Source organism: Brachyhypopomus gauderio, chromosome 9, assembly GCF_052324685.1.
Source record: "Brachyhypopomus gauderio isolate BG-103 chromosome 9, BGAUD_0.2, whole genome shotgun sequence".
Classification (NCBI taxonomy): Eukaryota; Metazoa; Chordata; class Actinopteri; order Gymnotiformes; family Hypopomidae; genus Brachyhypopomus; species Brachyhypopomus gauderio.
Window position 1 is genome coordinate 20,344,992 of NC_135219.1, and position 11,147 is coordinate 20,356,138.

Here is an 11,147-nt window from a genome sequence, read left to right on the forward strand (position 1 = left end):
CAAACAAGTGAAGAGCTATTGTGGCATTGTGAAATTCCCCTATACTTACATACTTATACTTACTTATGTTTATACTTACATATATACTTATACTTATATACATATCTGAATCAGATAAATCATTAAACTCCCATGATTTCAGAAAGAGGCATGATGCCTCTGAAATTTACCCCAGCCTGACTGAGATTCAGAGTCACATGACCTGTGTGTATCATGGCTCGAATGAACCGTGACACTAGGGGGTGTTTTTGGATGGCAGGAGCGCAACATGTCACAGGAATTGATGTGCTCTCTCTGGTGCGATCCACATGTTTTCCCCTGTGTGATCCACATGGTGCGATCCACATGTTTTCCTGTTTGCAACCCATGGCTGACCCGTTTCACACATATTTATGAGACAAAGCCTACACGAAGATTATTTTTTTGCCCTCCTTAAAATTACCTGTACATGTTTCAATGCCAACAAGACCTGTTTTTATTAAACATGATTAAATCACGTCTCAGACATTACTTTCTATTCTTTCAGGACACAAAACGCAGAAATGATCCACGTAAACCTTCACCTTACTTAGTTTTATTGATTTACTACAAGAAAAACAACAGGATTTACTGTAAAGATGGAAAACATGTATCAGGATGATGAATAGTAATCAAGCCAATATCTCATGCCCCTGCAGAAAGCTGCCTTCATACCTCAGTGCTGAAGGACGTAATGGTGCCAGCTGGCCCGGACTGAGAGCCTCACTGTTGATCCGCTATAATCGCTGTGTCACGGGCCTCTCGCGTGAGTCAGCAGGGTGACGAATGCTGACAGTAAATGCAGTACGAAGTCTACTAATAACATTGCGATTGGGAATTGTGAAATCCATCATTCAAGACCAGAGGTTTTCAGCTCTTGGGGATCTTCTGCCCTTACGCAGTTTCAGGTTTGCTCTGCTTCCAACATGACCGATCCAGCTGATTACAAGCCCTTTGTGAGCTGGATCAGATATGTTGGGGTAGAGAAACCTGAAACCATGCAGTGCAGACCGAACAGGCTGGAGTTGACCTCCTGCTCAAGAGAGCCTCATATATAAAGTTTTGAATATGGGATAGTCTCCAACAGCCCGTTTCTTTGTTTGGGGTTGTATCTCACAGCCCTTCCCCTTTAGTGCAGGCGCTGTACCATTGGCTCCATGTGCACCATACTTCCTTACATTGCAGGGAAGCTTCTGCCTGCATCATTTTCATGGCTTTATTTGCTTTTGTTAGAGCCTCCAACCAGAGAGAGACCACAGTCCAGAGGCCTGTCCTAGTTTATGTGGCACTTTGCGTGCCTCGCCATCCTGCACTGGTGTTCCTTGGCATTCCTATAAATTTAATATGTTCCTGAATATGTGTGTGGTCCTCCACAGAGCATGCAAAGCTGTAAGGTGAGGCACATCTGACCAAGGTTGGTGTGTGTTTCTGCTGCTAAAGAGACCTTGGGTGCTTGTCTTTTTCTAAACAAGAAGTTAATGGACCAGTGGGGTGTGGTTGGGCCACCGTGTGGAATCTCTGCACCACTGTAAAGCAGAAGGCCTGACTGACCCTAACAGCATGTGCTTTACAGATTGGTTTGCAGGCTGGACATTTCAGTTGATAGACGCCAACATTCAAAGACCATAACATTCACTAACATTAAAGGGCATTTTGTTCAGTTATCAGTTATCTTGAGGGGGGAAAATGTAAAAGGAAAAAAAAAAGTTTGCCAGAAATGCAAACATGCCACTTTTATTTATTTATTTATCTATTTTTGGTGAAGAGCTCCAGTCTAATAACTCTGTAATATCACAACAATCACCATCAGCTTTCCAGTCAACTGATGTTTACTACATACAAAATCCTGCTGCTTGAGATGCTGGTTAAAAGAGCGATGTGTTTGGAGAAGGCTCTTAGGACCAAGATAGCTGGGTCATGTCATGGGCTTGGCAGTGACAGAATCTTTCCTATAAACACGAGCAATCCACCCAGACAGGACATCTGAGGTGGCAGGATGATGGTCATAGTTTCCAGACTGGCCTTGAGTGCTGCCAGACACCTCCTGCTTCAGGACAACTCCTGTCCGTCCTGTCAGCACCACAACAAATGCTGCAGTATTCCAGCTATTTTGGCTGAATTACACTCTAAATTGGACTGTCACAGAAACTGGTTCACATGTCCAGTTGTTTCTGGTTCAAAAACAAGTAGCCTACTCATATTTCATCATTGTAAATTGTTGAATTTTCGGTGTAATGTAGGGAGTGGGGGATGTTCGGGTGAATAACAACTGTTTAAAACTTTATAAACTGAGTATGAGCACACATCTAAACTCCGAAACGAATTACATAATTAAATATAAACCCAGATTTAGACATGGTCCTTGCTTGTTTTTGAACTAAATGGCTATCGTGGCGGTCCATTTAAGTTTGAAATAAGATTTTATTGTATGAATAAACTGCGCGGTAACTAGCTAGCACAGGCTTAATAAATTAAAAGATATCCACTGACGGTCAGAAAAAGCGGTTGTGCGCCGAAATGTCCGATATGTGCAGAACGTGGCTGACACCTGGTGGTGTGCAGAGATATCGCAGGATCAGAAGATCTGGAAGTGTCAAGTTCTTCCTCTACTCTTCACGGAGTGGCCCAACATACAGTACTACAAAGAATAGTAGTACTGTCAATTATTTTAAAACCAAAACTTAATACAATAGAAAAGGCAATGTGCAAACATACGTGGCCAGTAAAGCCTGATAATGATTCTGGGCAATTTTAAGTTAAATCAAAGTTCAGATTTAATCTCGAATTCCTTTTTGACTAAAAGTTTTGCAGTTACCAGTGTTCCGAGTTGGGTTTTGTTTGCACGTTATCACAAATGCCCAAAGTGTGTGGTTTACTGCCTTCCACTGCCTATTTAATACCACGATAACGTTTTACTGAGATCCACTTTTTTATGAAACTGGCCCGGTGTCTGCACCGCTGTGAAAGTTAACTGAAATGTAAGTGTAACTGTCAGGTCAGATATGGCCTTCGTTTTTCCCACTTAATCTGTCTTTATTTGCTGATATTCCGATTTTAGAAAGCCCCAGCTGTGAACAAAGTTGTTCGAATATATATAAAAGACAGTAATTTAATGAACTATCTAGACTAACTAACAGAGAAAATGCTTAAGATGCATCTGGTGACAAAACAGACAGGAACAGAGCCTGAGGTAAAACTGAGGCAAAAAAGAATAGCCTCGTCTTTTACAAGTGGCACGTTGGGACTAAATATAATATCTATGCTGAACATGCAAGTTTAGTCTATTACTTTGATTAACGCACCACAGCCATACATTACTTACCCAGTTTCAAATCACACCATACAATCTAGTATTTTGTTAGGGTAGCTTACTAAAGTTACAGTGCAGACTATCTACAATTTGTCCTGCCATTCTGAAGTGTCCAAGCATGGTGCACAGCAGCATGAAGCAGGTCGGTTTGCTTAGCGATATTACACGAACCAAATAACGTAACACCTTTTAGCTATTTTATTTTCCATGAAATCTCGCTAAAGCAAATAACACTATAACACTACCTGGCTCGTATAATACATGTGAACACAAGTTGATTTAATATTAAAACGGTTACAAAACAAACATGCTAAATGTTCTTCCATGTGTGGATTACACGCTTCCACCTGAGGGCCAAATTTCCTAAATGTCAGTCTTCAATGCTGCAGTCTCTTTCAAGGACACGTTAGCTAATCTATCTTCCCATCATAACTGAAGGAATTATCTTGCTGCAGCAGCTACTAAGACCCAGCTCCCAACCAACAAAACATGATATATAATGTATTTGCATCAAATTCTAAAAGAAAATGGAATCTCCAACAAATTTATTGGGCTGAGAATACAAGATGTTTTATATACTGACGCAAAGTGCTTGTATTAGCATCTTGCTTTCATACCCAACAAGAAATCCAATTATACAGGCTAGGCCAAGGTTGCCAACACTATTAGGCTATATGAAGAAGCCAGCCAGTCTGATCTAAAAACCTGGAAATGGTGAAACAGGATCATTTCAAGGAATAAAAAGGAGAAAAAAAAGTTTTGCGGAGACTAAATTCAGATGTATAAACAGCATCTTAATGTATGAACAGCCCCATATCTCCTCAGCAGATGCACCTTGATATGCAATTCAACCAATGTTACTTTAGGTCAGTTTACTTTTAGGAAAGCAAGACAATCCAGTCCTGTCATTATTGGCACAAGTACAGGTTTAAAAGTATAGTGAGCGAGTTCCTTTATTGCAACCAACAGGAGTGCACACTATAGCATTCCTCTGAGCATGTGCAGTGTCCAGGACTGTGTAATTGTGGGGAAAACTGTTGACCGCCCCTGGCAGGTCCCTTTTTCCGGTTACATGAAGTCATCTGAATCATAACCATCCTGTGAAAAGATCAGTCAAGTACAATAGCACATTGGCTAAAACGAATAATGTTTTGGTGTTAAATATATGTATAAATATATCATGTATTTGGATAATTATGTATAAAATCCAGAAATGGTGAAGGAACAGAAAGTGCTACCTCGTTTGTGGTCATGTTGTCACTCTTCATAAGTGATGAGTAACTCCTATAATACAAACAACCATTTCAGTGGCACATTTGATTAAAAAGCATTACACTGACATTACGTAGACAAACAAGTGAATGCTTATTTTCAGATCACCGATACCTCATATAAATCATGTGATAAAATTCCATCTGCATTAACAGGTTAGCCTTGAAGTAAGAATACCTTAAGTCCTCAAGGTCTTTTTTCCTCTTCATTTCATCTTTTTCCTTTTTTTTCATTTCTTGTATCTGAGCCTTTTTCTCATTCCTCTCCTCTCTGTCTCGTGACTCTTTCTCAGCTGCAAGGTCAGGATATCGCTCATCTTTCGTCTTTTCCAATCGATTGACGACTTCGTTTATTTTCTTTTCTACTGCCACAATTTTGACCTGTCAATTATATGTGAGCCATCGTAAATTAATACATAAACCATCTTAAATTAAAATTTTTACTATTTTTTACTATAAATCTTTACTATTTCTACTGCAGTCACATTCTTGGTTAAGATCTAAATGTACCTCTTTCTGGCGATGAAAACCTATCTGGCCGACTTCCATGTCTCCAGTTTTCTTCAAGTTGCCCCATGGAGTGTAAACAACATTTATGTTGTTCATTTTACACCCTGTCAGTGCCAGTGCAATTGTCCATTAAATGAAGCCACAATATGTTCAAACACAGCTTGGTGTTCACGCTCTCCGATAAGCATTACCTTGAATGCTATTATTCTTAACTAGCTGGGCACAGTCGATCAAGACCTCTTTTGGTATGTCATCTATCGTCTTCCCCTATACGAAGGGAAACGAACAAGCCTTGTTAAAATGCTTTGGTCAGTGGAACAATAAGCCGATGGTGATAAAAATAATTATATGTGATAAACAGAATCCCTACCTTGGGCATTCTAAGGTAAACATGGGCAGAGGAGAGTTTATCCACATGAAACCTAAAGTTTAAGATTTGTGAAAGAATTGATTATTGCAACTTTTGAGCACCTTGTGCCCCTTTTGTCAGTCAGTCACATAACTACAGTGAGCCAAACCTGTCAAGTCTCCCGATTTGGCCAGGAAACTAGCGTATATTACCCCTCTTTCCCGTCGTCCTCCCGTATTAATATTTTCCCGTATTGTAATATAATATATATATATTTAAAGCATTCAAGTGCCTCTCTAAACTGAATTATGTCGCTAGTCTCGCGAGAATGGCAACCTGCAGTAGCTCGAGTGTCAGTTCTCGCGAGATTAGCGCTGACAGCGGGAACAACAAACGAATGTAACGAGAGAGAGAGAGATGGCGTTCCTACCAAAAAGTGAAGACTTTGTGTAAAATATAAGGGGTCCTGGACCTTGGGTGGGCTGGTGGGAATGCTCGCAGCAACGAGCAGAAATGTTCCCTTATTTTTAAATCAAAAACTTGGCAGGTATGCAGTGAGCAGTACAGTCACAGAGTACAAATCCATGGGTTACATGGGGTACTCATTGCTGGCCCGTAAATGCACAATCTAGTGGTTATAATTCTGCTATTGGAGAGCTATTCAAATCACAGGTTGAGTTCCAGTTCCTATAGATCTGCCACCTTCTCAATCCCTTGGGATTATGGCAATGCCAAAGTGACCATCAAGTTTGATTAACTATTTGAATAAGTAGACCATCATTAACGTTCAGTTTACCGGTGATGACCCAAAATTCAAGACTAGATTTGTATTTAAGGGCTGGAGCCAGGTACTGTGGTTCCAGATTCTCCTTACCAAATATCCTCAGGCCACCCGTACTTTATGAGATCTTCATCTGTTAAGAAAAGATGCAAATAATATTAGCTATGTCTGTTGGAGGATGTTCATACGAAACTATGTGCGAGTGAACGAGCACTTACTTTCATATTTATCTTTGCCCATGTAGATGGTATAGGGCGGTGTGATGACTGCAAAACATGAAATAACACCACCATTACTTAAAAAACTAAACAAAAATGTCAGATACTTAAATGAATTTAACCAACTATAAAAACATATATAGATTGGTAGACACATTTTGTGAAATTTGTGGATTTATCGAGATTTTTGTTTAATATGCGTCATTAAACCTAACTATAGCTGGCTATCAGACTGCATACGACAGGGTTAGTAAACCAATGTACATGTTTTAATGCATTTTATTAAGTTGGCTGGCTATAATAATATGTCAGTTAGCAAGATGCTACATTTAACGTTTGAAATGAACATTGGCTCACCGGCGCTGGTGAAGTAGAAGACCATTTTCTCCGCTTCTGGGGAAAATGTTCTCCTGGTCTAACAAAACGGATCTGATCGCAGGAAATATGTTTTAGAGATACGCATCCAACATCATATTACTTCGTCAGCTAACGTTGCAGGTTCGGTGTTTTCATGCGCTATGATCGAAACGGGTCACTCGTCAACATGGTGACACGAGCTGGGGCGAAAGCGGCAAAGGCGGAAGACTTTTCGGACACGACGTCATACAAATGCGCCGGTGTTTTTCTTTTTGTCGCATAAATAAATCGAAAGTATTGTTTATTGAAGATTCAAGTTAAAACGTAAACGTTAAAACACTGAAATAAAATAATATTATTGTAAAATAATAGTGTGTATTTTTTTCTTAGTAGGCATTCTAATTGTTTTTTTTTTCGATTTTTAACGTTTTTTTCACGAGCTTAGCAGCTGAATCAAATAATTAACGTAGCCAACCTACTCTTTATGGTGGGTAACGGGTTTCTTATCAGAAACCGTTTTCTTTGGTTGTTTTGATGCTTACTATTCACATGTTATTCTCAGATATAAACGTAAAGAGCACTAACGCGAATGAGACGTCTAAGACGTGCTTTGTTGACTTGAGAAATGCATCATGTTTGTCCAACTTTAACAGTGGATCTTAATCATGCTCATGACCAGGGCTCTCAAGTCTCACGCATTGAGCGTGTGACACGCGCATTTGACCGTCTTCACACGCTCACACGCCACACTTCCGATTTCACACGGCGAGAAAAAAAATCTAGTTTATTTACCTCCGATCCATATCTATGTCGCCCTCCACTGGCGATCGATCGCGATATACAAACTCCCATCCCGCTCAACAACTTACGTTCGCCACCCCCCCCCCCCCCCCCCCCCACCCCCCGTCAACAACTCTCACACTCTGACATGAATCCAAAACTTGAGAGCCCTGCTCATGACACTCACCGCCATGACACAATTTCAACTAATTTATTGAAATTATTTATTGTATTCAATATGAATACAAACCGGGGCGGACTGGGGAGAAAAAGTGGCCAGGGAGTTCCTGACAGACTGGCCCACTATATTATATATATATTACAAAGCCATATAGTGGCACATCAAAATAACTAACAAACTTAAAAACTTGACCCTGAGAAAGTATAGGGGGAAAACAACTGGAAAGCTATTGAAACCTACATTGTTCACTCAGTGAGTAACCTCTGCAGCTTTTCTTTATTTCTCTCAGCTTTTCAGTGCCACCTTTACGTTTCATAGTTTGTTTAGACCAGAGGTACCCACACCTTTTCAGCTTGTGAGCTACTTATACGATGACCAAGTCAAAATGATCTACCTACTATAAAAATGCAAAACAAATGTATTTCTTCTATATTATAATTATTATATTATTTAAGTTATTATTACTATTTAATAGTATTACTATTTAATAGTGTATTAAACCAAGGACAAAATCAAGGTCCAGGACCCCTTATATTTTACACGAAGTCTTCACTTTTGGTAGAAACGCCTTCTCTCTCGTTACATTCATCCATCTCTGATTAATTTTTCGGGTTTGTTGTTCCCGCTGTCAGCGCTAATCTCGCGAGAACTGACACTCGGCTACTGCAGGTTGCCACTCTCGCGAGACTAGCGACATAATTCATTTTGGAGAGGCACTTGAATGCTTTAAAAAAATTATTACATTATATATATATTATATATTATATCATAATGATTGTAACATGGTCAAGTCAAGTCAAATTTATTTATATAGCGCTTTTTACAACACATTTTGTCACAAAGCAGCTTTACAATTGTATGGATCCAAATCCCTAATGAGCCAGCCAGAGGCAACAGTGGCGAGGAAAAACTCCCTATGATGGTGGGGATTAGGAAGAAACCTCGGGAGGACCAAGACTCAAAAGGGAACCCATCCTCCATTGGGCGGCCCGTTAGCAGAAGTCTGTGTTTATAATCCAAATGTAGTTCTATAGTTATAGTTGTAGTTCTAATTCCAGGCCAAGTAGTCACAGTCTCTTCAGTGCAGATGGTGAACCTCTGGTAGGAGTTGGTATCAGCACGTCCTCTGTGGCAATGGCACATCCAAACAAAATTAAAAAGTTCATAAAATGTGTTTCTTATTATTATTATTATTATTATTAAATGCCATAATATTATTTATAATCTTTCTAGGGCACAGGTTTGTTTACTAACCTTTCTGTAACGTACTAATCAGGCAGACAAGGATCCAAGTGCAGATAATAGCCGTCTTTATTGAAACAATGATCACAGAGCTATCAAACAGGTCAGTTACTCCGTTCAAGGTGTGTTGTGGAGGAGTGTTGTAATCGTGGTCAGGACAGTCCAGGGTCACACCGGTGAGACAGAAGCCAGGAGGTACAGAGGGACTAGGCGGGGGACGAGGTCTAGGAGGAGAGCAGAGGTTGGTACACAGGGAGGCAGTAACATGGAGAGAACGCTTGGTACGTGGCATGGCACCAATACTTCACAACCCTGAAGAGTGAGGGGGAAGCTTAAATAGATGCGAAGGGGAGGCGTGATGAGCGGCAGGTGAACTCTTGGACGCTGCTCTCATGGCTCCTGCAGTGCTCATGGTTCTCATTTCAGGCCAAGTAGTCAGAGTCCCTTCAGTGCAGATGGTGAACCTCTGGTAGGAGTTGGTATCAGCACGTCCTCTGCGGCAATGGCACATCCAACCCGGGTATCAGCACATCCACTGGCAACCCAGACCATCTCCTAGGCGCTTGTATGGAATCGTCTTGGGTAGAAGCATGCAAGAAAAGATATAAAATGCTAGTTGAGTATGTGAACATCAATCTAAACAACCGTTTATTTAAACATACATAGCTCACGTGCCAGTGATTAGCATGAGTCTCCGGCAAGCTAATCATGGTGTGTACATGGTGTATTGTCATTGAATTTCAGTGAATAAAACAAAAATGAATAAGTTCATAAAATGTGTTTATTATTATTATTATTATTATTATTCAATGTCATAATATTATTTATAATCTCTCTAGGGCACAGGTTCGTTTACTAACCTTTCATTTCAGCGCTTAAACCATTTTTGCCATATGCTCTTCTTTCTCGTCTCCTTTCCTCGGTCTGCAGAGCTATGACTCTCTGGGTTGCTTCTGCCGGGGCAGGACGAGAGTTCTGCTGTATTAGCTGAGCTTTTGTCTTGGTCCTTTTGGACGCTGCTCTCCTGGCTCCTGCAGTGCTCATGGTTCGTCTTCTTCCAACTCTTCCACCATCGTCCCAGCGTTCTCTTCCAAGAGCCCTCAGGTTTTCCATCTTTTTTAACTTCCATCTTTTTTATCGTACTAACCATCATTTGCTCCACCTTCAGGAGGTATAAAACCTTCTCTCTTGTCAACTCTTCTTGCTCTCTCTTCCTTTCATCCCTCATCCTATTCCTTTCTTGCTCTATTTCCCACTTCATCTTATCCACCTCTTTCCGACATTTCACCAGTGTTTTTCTCTCCTTCTCCCGCTCTTGCTGCCTCACCTTCTCTCTTTCTTCAAGCTCCCTCTTTATCTTTTCATTCTCCTTCATCTTTTCCACTTGTTTGTCCAACTTTTGCCGAAGTTCTTCTATTTCCCTCAGCCTTGCCTTTTCATTTTCTTGGTACAAGTAGATCTCCTGCCTAAGTTTGATCTTCTCCAGCTCCTCCCTCGTTGTGTACTCAGCCATCTTTCCGATCTCTTTTATACACTCCTCCTCCATTAGCTTCCTGTCCTTTTCAATGACCCTCTTTTCATCCTCCATCCATCCATCCTCATGTCTGTCCTTCATTTCTTCTCTCTTTTTTGTCCACTTCCTTTCTATCTTCTCGAATTTACTGACCAACTCTCTGGTTTTTATTTTCTCTGTCATTATTTCATTTGTGGCTTTGTTTATCATGGATATCATATTCTCAACTCTCATATTGAACACCTCCTCCTGTTCACTTAGCATCTGTGTGTCCTCCTTTGTTTGTTCCTGTCCACTTCTTCTCAGATTTTCACTTTCCATTGCATTCTTTATACTGCAGTCCATCTTCTTTCTTATCCCACTCTCCACTGTCCACTACTGTATTAATTGGTTGAATGTTCAGCTGTGATGCTGTACAATGTTTCCTCTTTCTCAACAAATATCTTACTGGTGTGGACTACCTTGCCTTACGGCCTTATATACGTTCGGTTATGTTGTGTTATGTCGTTACTATAGAAACGGAATTCTACTAATTAACAACGTCATGTATTGTGACGTCATTTAGATTCTTCAATTCATAACGTCTAAGTAAAAAAATTAAAAACATAGGCCTACTG

At 40.4% G+C, this 11,147-nt stretch overlaps 1 protein-coding gene and 1 long non-coding RNA gene across 3 annotated transcripts; both read right to left on the reverse strand.

Moving 5' to 3' along the window:
* Positions 1-3,511: 3,511 nt before the first annotated feature.
* On the reverse strand, positions 3,512-7,663 carry ccdc25 (coiled-coil domain containing 25). Of its 2 annotated transcripts, none has more exons than XM_077017827.1 (9): positions 7,607-7,663; positions 6,458-6,505; positions 6,333-6,372; positions 5,480-5,531; positions 5,301-5,376; positions 5,110-5,213; positions 4,778-4,980; positions 4,567-4,612; positions 3,512-4,426 (listed from the first exon to the last, which is right to left on the reverse strand). In XM_077017827.1, exons 2-9 carry the CDS (start codon positions 6,477-6,479, stop codon positions 4,397-4,399), a joined length of 573 nt encoding a protein of 190 aa, XP_076873942.1. In that variant the 5' UTR covers positions 6,480-6,505; positions 7,607-7,663; the 3' UTR covers positions 3,512-4,396. The 2 variants fall into 2 exon arrangements, with proteins under 2 accessions (XP_076873942.1, XP_076873941.1); XM_077017826.1 differs by lacking the exon at positions 7,607-7,663 and adding an exon at positions 6,815-7,049.
* A 916-nt stretch (positions 7,664-8,579) lies between these two features.
* LOC143522543 (uncharacterized) lies at positions 8,580-11,069 on the reverse strand. The gene is made up of 3 exons (XR_013133047.1): positions 9,878-11,069; positions 9,030-9,594; positions 8,580-8,901 (listed from the first exon to the last, which is right to left on the reverse strand). It is a non-coding gene; the product is annotated as an uncharacterized LOC143522543 (long non-coding RNA).
* Between the last annotated feature and the right edge of the window lie 78 nt (positions 11,070-11,147).